General features: G+C 39.1%; 1 protein-coding gene across 1 annotated transcript in view; it reads right to left on the reverse strand.

The window, feature by feature from the left end:
* The window catches only part of LOC121385460 (thyroglobulin-like), a 39,141-nt gene extending 14,754 nt beyond the window's left edge, over positions 1–24,387 (reverse strand). The window contains exons 1-2 of the mRNA XM_041516155.1: positions 24,264–24,387; positions 14,765–14,888 (exon numbers count right to left, since the gene is read on the reverse strand). Of these exons, the coding sequence (XP_041372089.1) occupies positions 14,765–14,888; positions 24,264–24,315 (176 nt within the window). The 5' untranslated portion in view covers positions 24,316–24,387. The remainder of the gene's footprint in view (positions 1–14,764; positions 14,889–24,263) is intronic.
* Positions 24,388–24,682: the final 295 nt, after the last annotated feature.

The following is a 24,682-nucleotide window of genomic DNA, read 5'->3' on the forward strand; positions in this document are numbered from 1 at the left end:
TGAGAAAATGTACTTAACTTGGAAGTGTTACCCAAACTTTTCCTTAAGACTTTGGCGTACAGAACACGAAAATAAGTTAACTCTCTAAAAGAGAAATGTACGCGTACTACCCCCCAGAGCCAGGACTAGTACAGTAGGTCTCGACATCCGCTTACTTGTGCATTCTGGCTTGTTTTCAGTTGGTTTGTAATAAATAAAATACTAAACTAGCTTACCTGTCATACCATTTTTATGAAACTCGTGAACAGTATCGGTATCTGACGAGCGAAAGCGAGTCAGATACCAAAACTGTTCACTCGTTTCATAAAAATGGTATGACAGGCAAGCTCGTTTAGTATTCTATATATATATTGATTTGAAAATCAATGTCAAGTTTCTTCTTATTTTGGAAGATATATATATATATATATATATATATATATATATATATATATATATATATATATATATATATATATATATATACATATATATATATATATACATCTTCAAAAACCCCAACTTGACAATAATTTTCAAATTTAAATAATAAAAAAACCCTGGTAGACATGATAAAACCCCTGGTAGACAAGACGCCATGGGAAGGGATTACTCTGTACATGCCCGAAACAGTATCTCTTGGAATCCACCTGAAACATGTACACAGGCATATGTGTGACATGGGTGTGGGCAAAATGTCAGTATCGGTTATGACCACCACGAGCCCTAATGACAGCTTGACAAAGGTGACGCATGGAAGCAATCAAACGTTGCACAACACGTTGTGGAATGTTCTACCACTCATGCTGCAGTGCCGTAAGAAGTTGCGGAAGTGTCGGGGTGGGGGTGGGGAGGGGGGGGGGGTTGTGGTGGATTCCAGTGCATCCCATAGATGTTCTATTGGGTTTAAATCCGGCGAACGGGCAGGCCAAGGTAATGTCTGGACGTTGTGGCGCTGCAGAAACTTCTGACTAACACATGCAACATGTATTTGACACTGTCATGCTGAAACATTCCACCGTTGATATTCATGTGCGGAATCTCAATATCTGATGCCCGTCAGTGCACCTGCCACATGCAGAAGAGCCGCCCTACCATCATGATGGGTTCCTGCCCACACCATGACACTGCCACCACCAAAACGGTCGACTTGTTGCACGCAATTTGGAGCATAACGTTCCCCTCGACGTCTATAGACACGCGTGTGTCCATCAGCATGTGACAGGAGAACACGAGACTCATCTGAGAACAAAATAGTCGTACACCTGGTACGTGTCCATCTCACCCTCCGCTGGCACCACTGCAAAACGTTACGTCGCACTGGTCTTCTAGGGAAAATTCCTGCCTCCCTCAGCCGATTACAAACTGTCTGGTCAGAAATTCTGCGTAATCCAAAGATTTGTGTCGCTATGATTGTTGCTGTTGTGGTTCGATTTCAAAGATGACATGCCCGAATGTATCGATCTTGAGCGGCGGTGGTTACTCTGGGACGACCTGACCTTGGCCTGTCATTAACACTTTGAGTGGTGTTGTACAGTGCCCATAAAGCAGAGATGGTCTGTCTGGAGACGCCTTGCCACAGCTTGTTGAGTTGCCCCTGCTTGCAATCTCCCAATGGCATTATTGCGTTGAGCTGACGTCAATCTTGGCATTATTGCGTTACCTACAGTGTCGTTATGCGGTCTGTTTGAATCACTGCTGATGTGGCCTTTTATGCCTCACCAACGGAGAGTTCGGCATGCAAAGTTACAGAACTTCATGATGCACGCGCTTTTCCGAGAATTGCGCTTTTGCGTTTTAGTACAAACGTTGACTATGGCTACGTTTATGCGAATGGAACGTGCTGTATAGTGTTTTTGCATCACTATTCGCTCACTTACTTGATTGTCTTTACGATGTCTTTGATTCTGTAAAAATAATCCGATAGCATTATTTTTACCAATGTTACGGGTTTTTTTTCGAAGAGTATATATACTACCGACAAAAAATAAGGGAACGGATGAAATTATAGTGAATGTTTTATTTCGATTAACGTCTGGAAAACCAATTTGGGGCGTGTATATCAATATCTGGTGTGTCCACCATTTTCGGCGATGCATGCTCGACACCTTGATGGCATACTGTTGATTAATGTACGTATGGTTGCCCTGGGTATTGCCCGCCATTCATTCTGAAGGGCTACCGCAAGCTGGGCCACGTTGGCGGGTGCTGGGTCCCTGGCGTACACTCTCCGCCCAAGAATGTCCCACAGGTGCTCTATAGGGGACATATCGGGGGACTTAGCGGGTCAGTCGATTGTCGGTATGCCTTATTGTCGTAGGTAATCGGTGACTATCCGAGCGCGATGTGGTCTTGCATTGTCATCTTGAAATTTAAAATTTCTGCCAATATTTCTCGCCACTGGAACAACGACAGGACGCAAAATTTGGTTCAGATATCTCTGGCCAGTCAAATTTCCATTAACAATAATCAAAACTGTTCGCCTGTCATGTGTGATCCCTCCCCACACCATGACACTACCACCCCCATACCGATCATGGTCTAGAATTGTAACCCGGGCATATCTCTCGCCGCTACATCGCCAACAACGTTTTCTGCCATCTGTGAATCTCAGGCAGAACCTCGATTCGTCTGTAAACATGGTATAACGCCACTGTCGCACAGTCCGTCCGTGGTGTTGCCTAGCCCACCGTAATCGTTGCCGCCTACGGTGAGCTGTTAGGGTCACACCCTTCAGAGGACGCCTTGCTTTCAGGCGGGCTTTGTAGAGTCTGTTCTTGACGGTCGATGTTGAAATTCGCCTTCCTGTTATTGTACGGAATTCACTGTTGATAGCAGCAGCTGATTTGAATCTATTGCGTAGAGCAATTAATGTTATGGTACGATTTTGTCGAGGTGTCGTCTTTTTAGGCCTGCCACGCCCAGGTCTCGTTGCAACCCCGCCAGTTTGACGGTACTTATCCCACAATCTAGAAATTACACTTTTTGATTTACCAAACATTCGGGCAACTTGGCATATTGACGTAATTATTAATTAGAGCACGGATTAAACGTAACAATTTCAGTTCAGTTCAGTTCAACTTTATTTTCGTGCTTATATCCAATTAAGGTTCAAGCACGCTGTCCTGGGCAAACACCTCAGCTATCTGAGCTGTCTGTCCGGGACAGTGAGTTAGTTTTTAGTTGATAGTGGTTAGTGAGAGAAAAGAAGGTGTAGTGATCTTACACCTACTCAATGAGTCGTTAAAGCTCGCTCTGGGTGAGAGCCGGTACCGAGCTGCGAGCCCAGTACCCACCAGCCTTTTGTTCGATGGGGACCGGCTTCGGTGGCGTCGTGGCAGGCCATCGGTCTACAGGCTGGTAGGTACTGGGTTCGGATCCCAGTCGAGGCATGGGATTTTTAATCCAGATACCGACTCCAAACCCTGAGTGAGTGCTCCGCAAGGCTCAATGGGTAGGTGTAAACCACTTGCACCGACCAGTGATCCATAACTGGTTCAACAAAGGCCATGGTTTGTGCTATCCTGCCTGTGGGAAACGCAAATAAAAGATCCCTTGCTGCCTGTCGTAAAAAAGAGTAGCCTATGTGGCGACAGCGGGTTTCCTCTAAAAACAGTGTCAGAATGACCATATGTTTGACGTCCAATAGCCGATGATAAGATGAAAAATCAATGTGCTCTAGCGGCGTCGTTAAATAAAACAAACTTTACTTTTACTTTTTTTTTTTCGATGGCTTAACCACGATGCCACCGAAGCTGTTTAGTAACAATCTACATGCTAGTCTCAGCACTCTTACGACCCAATTTTCTTTCTATACAACTTCTACGATGGCCGTCATATACGATTAAAAAACAAGAGTACCGATGAGGTACATGATACGCCCATCATGATGGAAAACCATATCTATATTAATGAACATGTTACGGGTATGATTCAATTCTAATTATGTGAAATGTTTGCGATGGGAGTGATGAACAGTTTGTTTCGGACCAATCACCATCCCAAATTGTTCCTACATATGGTTTGATGGTCCAATATGCATCTGTATGCAAGATATAATCTGGACAAGGATTTACAGTTATGTGCAGTAGACCGTGAAAAGTAAGTCATAGTGACCTAGTAATAGTACGCGACACACCGTCATCCCAAGTTGTTCCTACATGTGAGGTTTGATGGTCCTGTATGCATCTGTATGCAAGATATGGTCCGGACAAGAAAACGTTAACATACGGACACACGGACGGACGGTTGGACGCCATATTATAACACGGCCCATAAATGGGCGCATGAAAATTAATTGAGCTCGACAAAAAAATTGCTAGTTTGAGCACGCATTAAATTCAACGTAACGCCCAGTTGTTAGTCTGAGCGCATTGACAACTCAATGCAACCGTCGAGTTGGCCAACTTTCTGCTGGCAGTTGACAGTCTGTACTTTTTTAATGCGTGGTAGTTTCGAGGGAATTTTATTTTCTGTAGAGCATGCACAATTGGGTTTTTTTTCTAGCAGGGGGCAGTTATTCCCAGAAAATTACGAATAAATGCCCTTTTACTGTAGAAAAAACCCACATTCTTATTGTGCCCTGATTATGTTTATTGCCCCACCCCCGAGGTTACGTTACGTTCAGCAATGCAGCAATGGTTACTAGGGATGGGTTGCGGCTAGTTAGGACCAGTTGTGGTTCTGTTTGGTCCAAGCATGGTGAATTTCTACATTAAATTTTACAAAACGTTTGTTATGTTCAACGACACCATTAGAGCACACTGATTAATTAATGATTGGCTATTCGACGTCAAACATTAAGTAAGTCTGATATACAGTCTTAGAAAGGAAACACTCTACAGTTTTCATTAGTAGTGAAGGATCCTATTATATACACCATCCCACAAACAGGATAGCACATATCACGGCCTTTAATATACCAATCGTGGTGCAGTGGCTGGAACGAGTAATACTCCAATGGGCCCACCGATCGATCCCCGTCGGTGGGCTCAATGGGCGATGTCTCGTTCCAGTCAGTGCACCTTGCTCCCCCTGTCCATTATCAGACCTGATGTAGCGTCCACTTGGCGTGCATTGTGTTGATGGAGAGCTTGGACGTTACCCGGTATATATTACCGTAAAAATAACAATGCTAATTTTCTGGTATCGACTAATCACTGGAAAACAGTCCAAGTTATCATTATTGGTGTACACATTATTACTGAATGATGTTAATAATAACGTTTTTAATCACAACTGGATTATGTATGTTAAATCTGTTTTAGATGATATTGGTTATACATATATATGGTTATCACAATGCAATGCTATTACTAGTGCTTCCATGTTGAAAACTTATACTAATACAAAGCTTACCGATCAATACTTATAATCATGGTATGCTTATATTGATAACTCATCCAAAGCTTCAAATTATAAATTATTTTAAAATACTGTTGAATTTGAGACATACATCACAATTATAGAGAAAAAGCATTGGTGTTCATTATTACGCTTCAGATTATCAAACCATAATCTTCCAATTGAAACGGGCAGATGGAAAAATGTACCACTATAAAATAGAATATGTCCATTGTATAATAATTACGATATCGAAGATGAGTTTCATTACATATTTACATGTTTGTTTTTCAAGAATGAAAGAAAGCGTTACTTACCATCTTTCTGTCAGTCTAAACCAAATATTATATATAAATTTTATAAATTATTCAACTCTAAAAAAGCTGGTGTCCTTGAAAAACTTTCTATATTTTGTAATCTAATTATGAATACTTTCAAATCCTTTGGCTGATATTCTGTGTATTTTATGTACTTATTAATGTGTATTTATTGTATTTATATACATTTGTGTACACCCACCATCTTGTTACAATTATATTAACTGCTGTATATATATATATATATATATATATATATATATCCTCATATGTCGTAGACTACGGCCTGATCGAGTGTAAATAAAGTTCAGTTCAGTTCAGTTCAGTGGTTATTAAAAGCGTGACAAGGTAACAATGAGTCACCGTACTGTAAGCGGAGACAGCCCCGGGAAACCACTTATTAACCAAATGTAAGTATATATAACATAATAAATACCTGTGTGTCACGGAATATCTCGCTTGAGTCGTTCGGCATTCACGACCTATGTAGTTAGATTGATTCAGACAGATAATAATAGGTACTTTGTTCGAATTAACTTGGATGTCTGGTTGATGTACATTTATAAATACATACAAGCACACAGACACCCAGACGAACGTATATGGATATAGGCACGTGTGCGCGGACGCATGCCCACATACACGCAAACGCGCGCGCACACACGCACACACAACACACACACATATATATACTCGTACACACACACACACATATATACTCGTACACACACACACACACACACACACACACACACATGCAAGCATACATGCACACACACACATACATACATACATACATACATACATACATACACACATACATACATATCAGGTCTACCCACTGTGTCATGCACGTAAGCGGGATCGACCGCGTAGATTGTAGGCCCCATGTATGTGGTTGAGTTAAACAGCATCCTTTTTATGGATGTCTGGATAGCTCAGAACGCATCGTGTTTAGTCTGCAATTTGCGGGCGATTCGGTGCCATAGGTTCAAGTCCCAGCAATTGCATGGGACAATTTGTGAGGCCAGAAAGAATTCAATTATCCCCTGCGTCAGTGCGTTAATATTTATGTATATAACAATCAACCTCGACATACATACAATATATAGATATTCATATATCAATACATACATAGGCCTACATACATACTGTAACAAAATGTGGACGTTTAGTAATTATTAATGTTGTTGTTTGATAAAGAAGTCTCCATTACGGTTATTTGACGGACCGCAGACTAGCGGCTCAGAGATCGTTATTCATGGAAAATATTAAAATATTCTTATCCAACCTTTTTGCCTAAATAAGGGGTTGGTACCGGGTATAAAAAGCGCGACGTCATGATGGTTGGCGTTCAGTTTCTCGGACCATACAGATTATAAAGAAATAAAAGCTAGAGCTCCAAAGGTAACAGAAAATAAAGAAATACAGAAATATTAGCACACAGATACAGCACATACACACAGAACAGATACAGAAAAAGTATTTAAAGATTACAGATATAGATTACAGATTTTCACAGCGTTATGTTCACGTTAAAGTTACGTCCCTCTCCTTGGCGTAGTGACGGTTGACGAACTGAGTGACGGAGTAGGATAAAACTTTGAATTGTGTAAATAGGTATAAATAAATGAACTATATAAGGTATTAGAAAGTTTAATAATGAAATCATAATTTAATTCTAAATACTAAATTGATGTATTTTGTGTAGTTAATATATTTTGACTATTATACTGCTGTTAATATTATTTATTATTTACAAGAATACATTTCTTGAGTTTAACTCTACCTGACTTCTTTCATTTAATTACTTCATACCGGCCTCGGTGGCGTCGTGGTTAGGCCATCGGTCTACAGGCTGGTAGTACTGGGTTCGGATCCCAGTCGAGGCATGGGATATTTAATCCAGATACCAACTCCAAACCCTGAGTGAGTGTTCCGCAAGGCTCAATGGGTAGGTGTAAAACCACTTGCACCGACCAGTGATCCATAACTGGTTCAACAAAGGCCATGGTTTGTGCTATCCTGCCTGTGGGAAGCGCAAATAAAAGATCCCTTGCTGCTAATCGGAAAGAGTAGATATATAGTACAGGAAAGAGACAAATAATACAGTATAAAGAGAGTACAAATATTGGGGAAAGAGTTTATAAGTTACAGTGGCCACCGCTCAACACGAATCACACAACACCAGGTATATCACCACAGTCGCATAACAACGACGTGGGGATTTTGTCACAATACATATATACATACATGCATACATGCATACATATATATATATATATATATATATATATATATATATATATATATATATATATACATATATACATACATCGCTAAAGCTTGTGACAAGTGAAAATCATTTCACTCGGGACATAAATTTGATAATAACTGGTAACTCGTTTATTATCCTCTCTCTCTCTCTCTCTCTCTCTCTCTCTCTCTCTCTCTCTCTCTCTCTCTCTCTCTCTCTCTATATATATATATATATATATATATATATATAGACAAATGTATAATAAGAGACAGAGGTCGTTGCACTCGTGGTTACAACAGTACCACAAAGCTCGAAGTGGATCTGTTTTGAAGCCAAACACAGCCAGCTAGGTGTTTAGTAGGTGGTCTGGCCTCAGACCACAATTAATTTCGCTATATGTTTCTATATAGCCTTAGTGGCTATAACATTTTTATTAATATCAGCAGGCCCATGAAGTTTTGTATGTACATTTGCCTGCATGGGGGACACATACCCTGAAAAGGACAACCCCTGTTGTCCAGCTCTTTCTCCCAGCATATTGGTTTAAACAGACACACCCTCTAAACCAGGCCGGAGTACACCCATTTTACACAAAAAGCACTACTTTTGCATGGGCCGGAATTACCACAAACAAGTCTTCAATGTCAACAAGTTACACATGTTTACAAACTACATGCTATCCCCTGTCACTTCAGTCAAACAGTTGCCACTTCATAGCTGTCTGCCATGAAATAATCACAGTCAAACAGCAGACTACTTGCGCGGCCAAACTTCCGGATTTTGGACAACCAAATGGGAAGATAACTGTAATCTGAGGCCGTCTGTTGTCGGTATCGGTTTAGTAATGTCACGAACTACCTACACTTAAGAGTTTGTAGCACGGACTAGCTCAATCGACAAAGTGCTCCACTAATGTGCTTGCGTGGTAGGATTAAAACACCTCCACGTTGTAGCAGCAGCGATGTTTTTGATATATTAATTTTATACATGTATTAATATATTAAGTCAAACCTGTCTTAAGAAGTGGCCGCTTAAAACAGGTGACCGCTGATTTCAGGTTGCCACATACATAGTCTTGTTGTTGTTTCTTGTTTTACCGTCTGTACTGCTAATCAACGGATGTGTGCTTCACAGTTGACTATAAATCAACTTATATTATAATATGTCGTCTCTTTCCGAAAAAAAATGCAAATGGAATGTATGAAATTAAATGTTCTCAACAAGTTTGTTTGCTTTTTTTATTTAATCATTTAATTCCTACTTCATGCGGTGTATTGTCATAGTAAGTGAATCTACCAATGTCAAGCGTAGCCTGCCCAGAGGCAATTCCATGCATTGCAGTCTTAATTAATACACAATAGAGATGTCGGGACTGAATGGATAATAGTATTCCTGAAGGTGTGAAGATCGGTTATTTGCAGCACCTTATCGGTGTTGTTAAAATATCGCTTTTATATATACTACTCAAAAGAATTTAAGGGTCAAAAATTTATAACCAAATAAGTTTCAGAGTGTATTAGATTGATGATGTAAACTACACATTTTTTTTATTTATTGTTCCATATTTACAAAAAACCACAAATATACAAGAAAGTCACATGACATGCTGTCAAAGTTGAAGGTTGTCAAACATGGATTTTACACATTAGAACATTCGTTTAATAGTGTGTAAATCCACCCCTGGCGCGAATACACTCGACACATCGTTGCCTCATGCTGTTGATCAGACATCTGAAGAACTCTTGGGGAATGGCCTGCCACTCTGCCATAAGAAGTTGACCCAGATCATGAAGGTTGGCCGGAGGGGCATGGTTATCCCGAACTCTCCTGCCTAATTCGTCCCAGACGTGCTCTATTGGGGCCAAGTCAGGCGAATATGCTGGCCAATCCATCCTGGCGATACCTTGTTGTCTGAGAAAGTCCGTTACCACCCTGGCGCGGTGGGGTCTGGCATTGTCATCCTGCAGAACTGCCCCGCCGCCAATCTGCTGAAGGCCTGGGAGAACCAACGGCCGGATAATCTCATTCAGATAGCGGATTCCATTCAGATTGCCATCCACCACATAATGGGGGGGGGGGGGGGGGGGGCTCCTGTGGTGGATAGAGATGCCGCCCCACACCATGACGCTGCCACCACCGACCCCGGTGACGTTGTCTAACGTTAACGTCAGCGAAGCGCTCCCCAGGATGTCTGTAGACACGAACCCGACCGTCGTTGAACTGGAGACTAAACCTGGACTCATCAGTGAACATCACTCGACCCCACTGAACACGTTGCCACCGCAGATGAAGCTGCACCAGTGACGTCTGGCCGTTCTGTGACGTGGTAGGAGTGGTGGTCGAACAGCCTGGCGACGGCAGCGTAGATTATTGGTCTCTCAGACGATTGCGTATGGTTTGATCAGACACTCGAGTTCCAGTCGCAGTCCGCAGATTGTCACGTAATCGGCGTGCAGTGGTTGTGCGTTGACGTAGAGCCATATTGGTGATGTAGCGGTCCTCTCTATTTGTAGTGCTTCGGGGTCTTCCCGAACGTGGACGATTTCGAACAGAATTCGTTGCTTGGTACCGTTGCCACAGTCGGCCAACGACACTCTGACTGACACCAAGTGTCAGAGCAACATTTCTTTGCGTATTGCCATCCTGAAGCCAAGCAATAGCCCTTCCTCGATCTTCGATAGTCAGTTGACGTCGTACCATTGTCGAATTTGGAGTGTGCACCGTACACGAACGCAAGCTCCAATTATACGGAAATTCAGCATTGGGAACATGGAATACACACGCAAAGCGTGCAAATGAAGCGCTTTATGAAAAAGCAAGTTATGGGCACTTAGCAGACCTTTCGCTTTCGCCCTAATTTACGTGCAAATGTAAGCATGTTTTCGCCATTAGAACTAGTCGACAGTGTCAATGACAGTGGATTTTAATTCATTTACGGGTTGCTTAGACCCACTTTCGTCAAAATGGAACAATACCATGCGTGACATTATGGTCTAGCTAATATAAATGACATTCAGAAAATATATATAATAGTAAACATTTAAAGTGGCCGCTTAATACAGGTATTTTAGCGATTTTGGATCCGATTTAGGTGGCCGCTCGCCGCGTTGGACAGGTGACCGCTTATTACAGGTGCATTTACATTATAAATAGTTGGGGGGGGGGGGGGCGGGAGTGACCGCTTTAGACAGGTTACCGCTGATTACTGGTGGCCGCTAAGACAGGTTTGTCTCTCTCTCTTTTCTGAAGAAATTTTAATTTTATATCCCAACTAGTGCCCCGTGAGTGGTATATCAAATTGCCGTGGTATGTGCTTTCCTGTTTGTTGGATGGTGCATATAAATGCTAATGACAAAATGTGGCGGGTTTCTTCTAAGACTACGTTTCAAAATGTTCCAAAATTGTTGACCTCCATTGGTCGATGATTAATTATATGACAGCATTTGGTATACCAATCGTGATACACTGGCTGCAACGAGAAATAGCCCAAAAGGCCCACCGACAGGGATAGATCCTAGATCGACCGCGCTTTGGGCAAGCATTTTGCCACTTGATTACGTCCCGCCCTAGCATCTTTTAGGGCAGTTTAATAATTCGCATGGGAGTGGGGTGTGCGGGGGTATGTGTGTGTGTGAAGTCAAATATTTGACCTACTACTATCTTCTTTACATACACAGACGATATTTTTAATCCTTGCAAGATTTCCATTTTTGAGTGATGGGGAGTTCTCCTCATACCCTCCCCCCCCCCCCCCCCCCCCACACACACAAAGAAACCAATATAAAACATACACTACTCACATGTATACATACAATACACATAAAAACACTCACAAAAGACAACACACACCACATACATACCAAATACACACAACATACACCACATGCACATACACACATATATACGCACACACAGGCACACATACACACACGCACACACAACACACATATATACAAACACACACGCACACGCACACACACATCACACATATATACACAATACACACGCAGGCACACGCACACACACACGCACGCACGCACATATATAGGTATGGTTATACCAAATAAAATCCCATAGGCGACCATACACACACAACACACACAACATACACACCGCACACACATACTACACAAACATACACACACACAGAGAGAGAGAGAGAGAGAGAGAGAGAGAGAGAGAGAGAGAGAGAGAGAGAGAGAGAGAGAGAGAGAGGAGAGACGGGAGAGAGAGAGAGAGAGGGAGAGAGAGAGAGAGAGAGAGAGAGAGAGAGAGAGAGAGAGAGAGAGAGAGAGACACACACACACACACACACACACACACACAACAACAACAACAACAACAACTATTTAACTAGAGAAGTATCTTTGTTACCGTAACCAAATTCGTGTGTCACTGCCCAACCCCTCCCCCCATCCCAATTCCAATCTTCTTCCCCCGTAGTTATTTCTGTAAGGTACGATCCTGCGGTGTACGCACTAACTTTCACGTTTATGACCTCTCACATCGATCATCTAATTAGTCCCATTCCTAATTGCGTAAACAAGTCGTAATACCAATGATCGGATCGTAGGCGTTCTTATCTTGTCGGCGCCGTATCGTATGTGGTTCATAGCAAGGGGAAGGAAACGGATCACGTGTTTGTTTAACCCGGACCACGTTCCTTTAAAGTCACAGACCTAAACTTCAACATACCGTCCTCGGTGGAGTCGTGGTTAAGCCATCGGACATAAGGCTGGTAGGTAGTGGGTTTGCAGCCCGGTACCGGCTCCCACCCAAAGCGAGTTTTAACGACTCAATGGGTAGGTGTAAGACAACTACACCATCTTTTCGTTCACTAACCACTAACAAAAAAATAGGGTCCGTCCCTTTAACGGAACTATCCCTGAGTTGGCTATAGATCACAGTTATCTTCTTCCTCCTTGGTTGTCGAGAATCCGGAAATTTGTCAGCACGTGCTGCTTGATTACGATTAATTTTTGGCCGACAGTTTAATAATGTTAATTATTAGACGGAAGCTGACAAGGAAGAGCATGTAGTTCGAAAGGTGTATAACTTGTTAACTTGGAAGACGTCTTGGTGGTAATTCCAATCCATACAAATAAAGTTTGTTTTGTTTAACAACACCACTAGAACACAATGATTTATTTATCATCATTTGTTGGATGTTAAACATTTAGTAATGTTTTACATATAGTCTTAGAGAGGAAATCCGCTACATTTTTCAGTTAGACAGGATAGCACATACCACGACCATTTGATATACCAGTTGTGGTGATAAATAGCCAAATGGGCCCATCCGACTGGGATCGATCCCAAACCAACCGCGCACCAGGCGAGCGCTTTACGATTGGGCTACGTGCCCCACCTCGACCGTTTAAATGCATTTCTTTTATTGTTTGACGTCATATAACCGTATTGAGTGCGTCGTTAAATAAAACATTTCCATATAACCGTAAATAAAATGTGTTGAGTGTGTCGTTAAATAAAACATTTCTTTCTTTCTTTCTTTTATTGTAAAATGTGTGTACTCTGGCCAGGTTTGGTAGGTGTATTTGTTTAATCCAATATTCTTTTCAGGATATGTTGTCCTCTGGCAACCGGCCTCGGTGCTGTCGTGGGTAAGCCATCGGACATAAGGCTGGTAGGTACTGGGTTCGTAGCCCGGTACCGGCCCCCAACCAGAGCGAGTTTTAACGACTCAATGGGTAGGTGTATGACCACTACACCCTCTTCTCTCTCACTAACCACTAACAACTAACCCACTGTCCTGGACAGACAGCCCAGAGAGCTAAAGTGTGTGCCCAGGACAGCGTGATTGAACCTTAATTGCATATAAGCACGACTAGAAATTGAATGCCCCCAGGCAGGCAAAGGTGAAATAAAATAAATTTATAAAACACGTCCACGGGCCAGCTCTTTCTGGACACAATTTTTTTTTTTTTTTTTTTGTTGTTTCTTGTTTGAGTGAAACGTGTTGGATTTATTTTCACAGTTAATAGCTGCCGAAGGGATGGGAATCTTCAGCAATGCATTTCAGTTGTATTTTAGGACATATATTTTGAGGTCCGCATGTTTGTACTTAATTTGACAGTGATTATTTTGGGCACACATATTATAGACGGAACATTTATAGACATTATTTTGGTGCAATCAGAAGCCCATTTCGTTGTTGAGAATATCAATGTCTGTATATTCAACGTAAGGCTCGAATTCAACATCAAATTTAAGAAAATGACTTATTTTGCATGTTAGCAATTAGTCATCATACTCGAATGCAACTCTTGTAAGTTGTTTTATTATTAAAAAATATGAAACGGTTCACACTTCTTTATTTTGAATTCATGCTGTTATATTGAATAACTTGTTGAAATTTGCCATGTCTAGGTAAAATGGCCTTGCCCTACAATATGCCAATTTATTTCTGGCCACCCAAATTGTCCTCCGTGATTCGGCCTGCCCCATTACAAAATTGAGAGTTGTAACTAGATAAAACAAATTAATTGAAGACATTTGACCCACACTGCATTTTTTCCCATAATCATTTGTTTTGGGGTTGAGTTTTAAAATTATGTTGTTGGATTAAAAATATTACGGATTTGGTGCCCATAAAATTAAAAGAGACGTAGAGGGGGAAGGTTGGGGTTCGACACCCACCCACTGCACTTGCAAATTTTCAGTGTATTTCTTGGTGAGCATAACTTGACCCTCCCCCTCCCCCTTATTTTTTTTATTATTATTATTTTATTTTTTAAAAATAATAATTAAAAAAAATCGCTCGCCTCAGTTTGACCTCACTGCACAATTCCCTGCCCTGCGCCTGCTTACTAAACATGATTAGAGCGCCACACGCCCCGGTACTTACTCAGTTCCACTGCATATCCGGTCTCGGTACTGGCCGTTTTCATCGCACCTCGGTTCCACCGCTCCTGGTAGCGGCCCATTGGCGTTAGCTTTCGCCCATTCCTCGTGAGCAACGTTACAGGCTTCTGTTAGACACCAAGAAAATATCACACAACATGAACCTTGTATAGCGACCACCTGCAAAGGGTAACTACATAGCTCAATTGTTGGTGAGCCAAGTTACAGGCTTCTGTTAAACACCAAGAAGATACATGTATATATATATATATATATATATATATATATATATATATATATATATATATATATATATATATACAATGTATATATATATATGCGTATGTATCTTGTATAGCGACCACCTGTTTACAAAGGGCAACATTACAACTCAATTATTGGTGAGCATGTCAGAGGGTTCTGCATGACACAGATATCACAAGGCATGAGCCTACCTTGTATAACGACCACCTGTCTACAAATGACACCTTTATAAGGCAATTCTTGGGGAGCCATGTTATCTGCAAGGCACATATAGATATCACAGTACATGAACCTAGCTTGTATATCGACCACCTGTCTAAAAGGGCACCTATTTTAATGCACACTTGTCTTAAAGGGACATTCCTGAGTTTGCTGCATTGTAAGATGTTTCCAAAAAATAAAATATTTCTACGATTAAACTTAGATATTAAATATATTTTCTTGTTTAGAATATCAGTGTCTGTATATTCAATGTGTTTCTGGTCGTCTTAATACTTGCATAAAGCCCAAACTGTATTTTGTCTTCAAATAATTTCGTACATAAAAAAAAAAAAGTTTTAGGAAATAAAATGAAATTTAACCTAGTACAAATATTAAAACGATCAGAATACGTTTAATATACAGCCACTAATATTTTATGCAAAAAACATATATATGGTATGTAATTACAATCGTTAAAATGTCTCTGTTAGTCGATAACATCTAAAAAATTGCAGCAACCTCAGGAATGTTCCTTTAAAGAGCAAACAAACACACACACACACACACACACACACACACACACACACACACACACACACACACAGCTGACATTCCAGAATGGATACTATGCAAGCGTCCCATAAGGGAAACTAATGTTCCATAGAAGTTGAAATTTTAATATCTGATGAGGGGAAGAAGTCCAACATTCTTTTCTCTTCTTTTTGGCTACTTAACAATGATTAGGCTACATTAGTCCCAGAATACAAAGTACTATGCATACACATAAATCAATTTTTAAAATTATTTGATTATGAATGTTTTAGACCAGTGGTAAAACGCTTGCTTGATACACGGTCGGTCTGGGATCGATCCCTGTCCATTAGGCTATTTATCGTCCCAGCCAGTGCACCACGACTTGTATACCAAAGGTCGTGGTATGTGCTATCCTGTCTGTGGGATGGCGCATAAAAGATCCCTTGGTACTAATGGAAAAATGTAGCGAGTTTCCTCTCTGAGACTATATGTTAAAATTACGAAATATTTGACATCCAATAGCCGATGATTAATAAATCAATGTCCTCTAGTGGTGTCGTTAAACAAAACAAACTTAAATTTAATACTTTAATAACAAAAAATTATAAATCCAAGAAGGAAAATGAATACACTAAGGGGCTTTTCGAATATTTGTGTCAAAATTAGACACCCTCCCTCCCCCTGTAACGGACCGGCCTCGGTGGCGTCGTGGCAGGCCATCGGTCTACAGGCTGGTAGGTACTGGGTTCGGATCCCAGTCGAGGCATGGGATTTTTAATCAAGATACCGACTCCAAACCCTGAGTGAGTGCTCCGCAAGGCTCAATGGGTAGGTGTAAACCACTTACACCGATCAGTGATCTGTATCTATGTGTGACGGTACATGCTCTTAATTTCTTTTCGCCTGTGGCGATATTAATTGTTTTAGAGGGCCATGTGCAGTTCCATATGCACTTAGCCCAGGTGGGCACCTTGTTACGTAATACCTTCGCGCGACCGTGCATCTCAATATGCACTTAGTCCATGTGTGGAGGCCATGTGGCCAGTAGTTACGTAATACCTCCGCGAGTGCGGTTTTTACAACCGTGATTTTGGCGACTAGGCGTCATTGAGTCTGGCGATCTAAGAGAAAGATATGCCGTCTTGGTCGCTGTGGAATATCACTTGATAGGGGGAGGACCGCCTTGTACCCCCAGGCGATATTTGGGTTTTTTAATAAATAGCTAGGGTTTTAGAGATATCGGGGAGAAACATATTGGAAGGCGTCCAGGGGGAACGTTAGTCCGTCCGGACTGGTAATTATATATTTTGTGCTCTGTGTATAACCTTGATGTGATTGATGTGACTTTAAATATTTTAATACTGTATTATACCAATATTATTTAGACGGTGCTGCCGGTCATCTGACGCAGTAAACTGTAGGCTCGCTGCCTAAATAAATATATAAAGCTTAGCCAGTCATCCTAGAGGACCTAGGTAAACTATAGGTTAGTGTCTTTATTGTGTACCAGTATTAATTCTGTGTTACAAGGTTACTGAATGAGTAGTAAGGGTTAATTAAAAATTAACCAGTTAGGAATAGAGTTGCAATTCCTTTATTAATTAAGTTCCCCTGGAAGCGTTTCTCAATTATCACCCGTTACTGAACGAGTAGTAAGGGTTAATTAAAAATTAACCAGTTAGGAATAGAGTTGTAATTCCTTTATTAATTAAGTTCTCCTGGAAGCGTTTCTCAATTATCACACGTTCGCGTGTTTCCTCGTCACCAACAGTTACTGTCGACACGCACAACCATCCGATACCACGTGCGGTAGATGAACCCATAGAAGTGACTGCATAGGACAAGTCGGAGAATGTGAATGACCTATTACACTGCATAGCTTGGAACGTGCACGGGGGCTTCCGTGAAAAACTATGTGACGATAATTTCAAAAATCATATTTTACTATACGACTTAGTTTTTCTATCAGAATGTTGGTTGGAAAACGATTACGAGTTAGCAATTGATGGTTACGAATGTTTTGTGTTTGCTATGAAACGCCGAAAGTGTTTTCAAGGCGGTGGATTGATCGTAATGATCAAAAACAAGTTTAAGCCATTTATAACGGTTGTAGAAAATAGCTATGATAGTATTATTTGGTTGAAAATTGATAAGCTTCTCAGTAAACGCAATAATGATACATTTATCGCCTGTGTTTACCTACCCCCACAAAATTCGTCCTACTATAAATTATACGAAATCGATATTTACCAGGAATTACATAACAGTGTCGAATTGTATTCGGGCTTGGGTGATGTATTTTTAATTGGCGATTTTAACAGTAGAACAGCAGAAAATGCTGACTATATAAAATTTGATAATTTGGACAATACTGTCCTTGGCCATATAGAAAATGTATGTTCGTACACAGACGATCTGATTGAGGACAACCGTTCTAACCCAGATAAAGGAATCAACGGATTTGGGCGGCAGTTACTTAATTTTTGTAAAGCATCAGGCTTCCGTATTGTTAACGGACGATGTAATAATAGCTTCTCCAGTGATTGTACCTTCAATGGTTCGCAAGGTGTAAGTGTTGTGGACTATTTAATTACAAAGCCAAGTTTATTTAAATGTATTGAATCGTTTAATGTGGGATGTTTTAATCAATATTCAGATCACGCCCCTTTGCTCGTATCGCTACAGCTAGTCGGCCTCCGATTGGCTGATGGGAGGGAGGAAGAACCAGGTGAAATAGGTCACAGATACGATAGGTGTCGGTGGTCAGCTGATTACAAACCTCTGTGTTCAGAGGCTTTACGTGTTAACATCGATTTATTGAATGCTTGTTTACCTATAGATATAGAAAATTCACAACAGGGTGTGGATAACATTATTGATAGTTTTACTCATACTCTAAAAGATATAACAGAGCAATTCGTTGTTGTGAAACACAAAAGTAGAGGGAAATCTTTAGTCGGTAACAATAATAGTGGCCAATACGAACAAAATGTATTCTCGCATACTAAAATCGACAAACCATGGTTCACTCATGATTGCAGGGTGTTGTATAACCGATATATGGATTCCTTGCGTGCATTCAACAAGCATAAGTGTGATAAAAATCATAAATCACTGCATGAATGTAAACATGAGTATAAGAAAATGGAATTAAAACTGAAAAGACAATACAAGTTACTAGAGGAAAACCAACTAGATTACTTACGTAAATATAACCCTAGACAATTCTATAAATATTTTTCAAAAAGTAAACAGAATCGAGCTGATATAACACTAACTCAATTTTTCAATTATTTTAAGGACAGTAGTTCCGTTGATATTAATTTAGATACGACTTGTGGTTATGAAACCAATGAAAATAGTGACACTGTGTTTAATGAATTATACAAGCCAATTAATGAAAGCGAGGTCTTAGCAGTAATTAGAGAATTAAAACGCAACAAAAGCCACGGGCTAGATGGTATTATGAATGAGTTCTTTATCGAATTTGAAAATATATTATTGCCAGTGATTTGTAAGTTATTTAATGTAATACTGAACACTGGATTTTACCCGACTGTATGGTCAATTGCTGTCATTGTACCAGTCCATAAAAAAGGTAATATAAATGATCCGAACAATTACAGAGGTATAAGTTTGGTAAGCTGTTTAGCTAAGTTGTTTACCGGTGTGCTTAACAAGAGGTTATATCAGTGGTCAGAAGAATACAACATTATAACAGATGCGCAATTTGGTTTTTGAAAAGGAGTTAGCACTGTTGATGCTATATTTTCGCTATATTCTATAATAATGAAATCTCTGGAACATAATGGTAAATTATATTGCTGTTTTGTGGATTATAAGAAAGCGTTTGACTCTGTGAATCGATATAATCTGTGGACCAAACTATTTAAGTACGGAATTAATGGCAAACTGTTAAAAGTATTAAAATCTATGTATAACTGTGTTAGATCCTGCATAAATGTAAATGGTTTTAGATCTGATTTCTTTAAAAATACCATTGGCCTAATGCAAGGTGAAGTTTTATCACCGATACTTTTTTCACTCTTTCTAAATGACCTAGAAAATGAATTTATTGTTAAGGGTTGCCCTGATACTATGTTTAGAGATCTCAGTGTTTTTCTGTTACTCTTTGCAGATGATATGGTTATTTTCTCTGAAAGTATATATGGATTACAGCATATGCTTGACACATTGTTCCTTTATAATAACAAATGGGGTTTAACTGTAAATAAAACAAAAACCAAAATTATGATTTTCAGAAAACGTGGTAAATTACTAGATGATGAAAAATGGTCTTATGATGGTGACTCGGTCGAAGTAGTAGACCAATTTAACTATCTTGGTATTGTCCTACATTTTACCTGCAAATTTTCACATGCTATAAAATGTATATCTGAACAAGGAAGAAAAGCATGTTTTGCAATGAAGAAAAGTTCCAAGCCCTTGTTTTTAAACCAAAGTTCATTGTTGGCGTTATTTGATACGTATGTAGCTAGCGTACTGTTCTATGGTTGTGAAATTTGGGGTTTTCAAAAAGCAGATTTAATTGAAAAAATTCACCTTGATTTTTGTAAATATTTTCTAAAAGTTAAAGGATGTACAAGCAATATTATGATTTATTTTGAATTAGGTAGATATCCATTGGTGCATGAACGTACCTATCGTATGATGAAATATTGGTTCAAACTGATCAAAACTGATAATTATATAATGAGTACAATGTATAGTGAGATGAAATCTAGCTGCGTCTATAAAAATAACTGGGTATTTTTTATTAAGAAAACATTTCAAGAGTTGGGGCTTGGTTATATTTGGGACAATCAGGATCATCTGGTAGAAAGTACGATGTATTATTTATCACTAATTAAACAAAGGATTTTTGACCAAGCATTGCAGAATCTTTACCATCAGCTAAATACATCTGTGAAATGCGGCAATTTGTATAGATACTTGGTCGAAGACTTAAAAACTCAACAATACTTGGTCAAACCTATACCTGATATTTATAAAACATGTATTACGAAATTAAGGCTAACTTCACATATTTTGGCAATAGAAACTGGTAGATATAAGAAAATAAGTCGTCCCAATAGAGTATGCATTTATTGTAATAGCGGAGATGTAGAAGATGAATATCATTTTGTATTAATATGTACATTGTACAGAGATTTAAGAGAAAATTATATAAAGAAATACTACTGGAATAGGCCATCTATGCTAAAGTTTATACAGTTGCTGACCAGTAAAAACAAAAATATATTGTGTAAATTGGGAAAATATATATTTAAAGCATTTAAAATTCGAACTTCCTTAGTCTAAATATACTGGAATTATCAAGATATATAATATGTTGCATTTGAATGTCAATTTGTATATAATACTCTACCTATAAAACTATAATTTACATTCTCCTTATTGAGAATATATATGTACATGTGTGTGTGTGTGTGTGTGTGTGTGTGTGTGTGTGTGTGTGTGTGTGTGTGTTCTATTTATTATCCTAATTGTATGTACATGTGATATTGTATGTTTACTAGTATTGTTGTTTGTTCATACCAATAAGCCGCTATGCTTACGGTGAATAAAGAATTGTGTCACGGTGAAGTGATTAGCATATTGTGTAAACTAGACACCTAGAGATTAACTAATTAAGTGATCAGTTCTGGGTTGTTATTATTTGTTGTTGTTAATTAACTACTGCGGCAGTACATTTGTCAGCGAGGGTTAATACAGATTCCAAAGTGTATTGTGTTTTTGTTGTGTTTTCTAGTGAACTAAACGTGCTATAATAATATATACTTTATATAAGATCTTATCTCTGATCATACCTAGACAAGCCAGCGGATATAACTGCCTGTTACAGAGAGATCTAATAGATATACAGTTAGGAGAGATATTTGGACAATCGTGTTTCATTCAGTTGCGGGTATTATAGGATCCCCGTGACACTATGTATGAATGTATATTTTTATAAAACTCGATTTATAATCATCATTGTGTGTTTACATCTATAGTTTGTCCCATCCTCCTACAAAAATGTTTTTTTGTAAATAATTTCAGTTTGGTTTTACTTAACAAGAAAAGTAAAAGTGTTTTTGGTACTATTTTTGTGTGCAGTTTAGAAAACAATCACTTAGAAATAAACAATGTGTAGTTAATTTCATAGTACTTATGAAAAACAGGCGTTCCCTTTGGGAAGAACTATAGCTATAACTACCTACGTTAAACACTGTTGCCGTAACAGTGTTTATGAGAAGGTTAAAAAAAACTCATTAAAATAAACAAAATATTTTAGTAATAAAAAAGTGCGTTACGTACATTCATCCCCTGTAACGCTACATAACGTTTGTACATACATCCACACACTCCCTCAAGCGTTACGTAATATTTGAATGGCCCTAAGGTTGTCACACAAAATATTTTACTATTTTAATAATGCAGTATAAATAGTATTTAACAATAATAATTTATTTATATAAAAAAAAATCTTTACATTTTTCATATACCAGTAAGACATTTCAAACATTAATTTTGGAAAAGTTTGATGTCTATTTTTTATTACTGTAAATAGTGAAAATTTGTCAATTGGGTTAACTTCAGTAATATTTCTTTTATTTGGGCTGTCCGATATATTATTTAGATGCATATCGCATTTCACACCTGTGCCTTCTTCAACAACCCCGATCAGGCCCCATTATATCCATTGGTAACACCTATGACATTTTACATTAATCTCGAATAAAATCTCTGTCAAAGCTGATTACCCGAAAGAAAAAATGCAATGGCACGATGATATTATTAATAAGGTATCGTTAAAGACAACAAATTTAGTTTTCTATATATAAAGAAAAAAGACATTGTGCAGGAACATAAAAGTGACACTTTCTGTAGAATGACACACATGCGGTTGTTCAACTGCGGTGCAGTTTTGTTTCGCGACGTATCACCGTCCGGTGATCTGAAAGAAACATTAAAGTTCTGTTGTGTTTATTTGGATTCAATTACTCCAAAATAAGTTCCGTGAAGGTGTTTGCACTTTTACCGTATAACGTAAACATCTCTATTTTAATACTGGGGTGGGTAGGGGTGAGATCCGCATATTAATCTGAGACAATATATATAATACAGCCTCTCAGAATACAGTGTGTGTGGGTGGAGGGGGCATAATTGTACGAGACAGGGGTGCAGGGGTTTGCAACCCCCCCCCCCCCCCCCAGTGCTGGAGCAAAACGTCAGGACAAAAATGATAAAGATATTCGGGGGAAATGTGCTAACCTGAGATCTGTTTACCATATATTTCCATCAATCTACCCTCAAAATTAGTTATACTCCATGTAAAAATGCGTAGTGATTCGTTTACTACACTATATAGCTGTTTGGCAATAATGCTAATGTGAATAAATGTGGTTATCCAGATACGGGCATTTTTGTTTAATTCGAGCATACAAAAACTGGAGCCCGTACGCCTATGGTGTGTATGTGTGTGTGTGTGTGTGTGGGGGGGGGGGGGGGTCAATATGTATGTTGTTTACCTTTCTACACTCAATTACTACACTCTTCACCCACCCATACAATTCACTGTGTTATATATATCTAAATCATTAATTTTATCTTGAGAAAATATGAAATTAGTGGACAACAAAGAGTTGAAAACCCCCGACTATGGCTGTGTCACTGACAAGAGTGGAAACGAAAACACTAATACCGTTTTAATTATGTTCATGCCAGTCGCTGACCTTTCAAAATAACACAGCTCAGGGGCGCATCCAGGATTTTGTTAAGGGCGTCACAAAATTATAAATAGGGTTTGAGCGAGATCTGTACGGGATTCTAGGGACATTCTTCCCAGAAAGTGTTAAAACAAACATGCTTATAGACGCGTTTTCTAAGCGATGTTGTGTGTGTACTTTGTGGATAATGAATTTAAAAGGCACAACTGTGTCGTCCCACTGTGCCATATTTTAAATAGTTTAAAGCAAAACTGAAGTACAACTGCATTCTAAATAAATTTGCATTTATCTTTCTCCCTCGACAAATAACAAAATTCTACTTCCAGATAAATAAGAAATATGATTACTTCATAATACATTGGGAAACCAAGATGGTGTATTGCATTTCTTTTTTCTTCTCCTTCTTTTTTCTTGCTGGGTTTTGTGTGTGTGAGTTTTTGTTTTTGTTTTTGTCTACATAAAACACTAATAAACGTGTTACAGTGGACTGAATGGTTGTAATTTCATTCTCCCCGATGATACGAATGAAGTATTTTTGAAAAAGGTGTCTGTATTTTGTTTTCTTTATAACACACACACACACACACACACACACACACACACACACACACACACACACACACACACACACACACACACACACTGTAGACCCGTAAGTGTTTAATCTATATATTGCACCTTTTGTACTCTAAAAAAACCCCACCAAAAAATATAAGTACAAAATAAAATATCACAAAAATACTAAATATTAATTCCTTTTAAATTACTTACTTTCTGCAACAGCCAACAGAGGCAGCAAACACACCAGCAGGGTAAAATGCATTTTCGTTTGGCGATTTGCTTTCAGAACGTTGACGGTAAAATTGGCTGTCTGTAGTACTGTACATGTCCTAACTTGTTCTCTTTTATATGCAGCTCATCGGTCATTCATCATCAGTTTATCTTCTATATTATATTCATTAAATGTTTATCAAATGTTAACGACCGGAAAGCTCATTTCATATGATATATTGCGTAATTGTTTCATAAGCGTCGATGATGACAGCAACGGGGGGTGGGAAATATGACATATTAATTTGATTTTCATGTGGAGAGGGGCAATGCGCCATTTACAGAGGTGAGGGGATCGAACAAACTCGGTGAACCCATTCTTTGATTGTGCAACTGTGCGATCTTGCAGGACAATGTGA

This window comes from Gigantopelta aegis, chromosome 11, assembly GCF_016097555.1.
Source record: "Gigantopelta aegis isolate Gae_Host chromosome 11, Gae_host_genome, whole genome shotgun sequence".
NCBI classification, from domain to species: domain Eukaryota; kingdom Metazoa; phylum Mollusca; class Gastropoda; order Neomphalida; family Peltospiridae; genus Gigantopelta; species Gigantopelta aegis.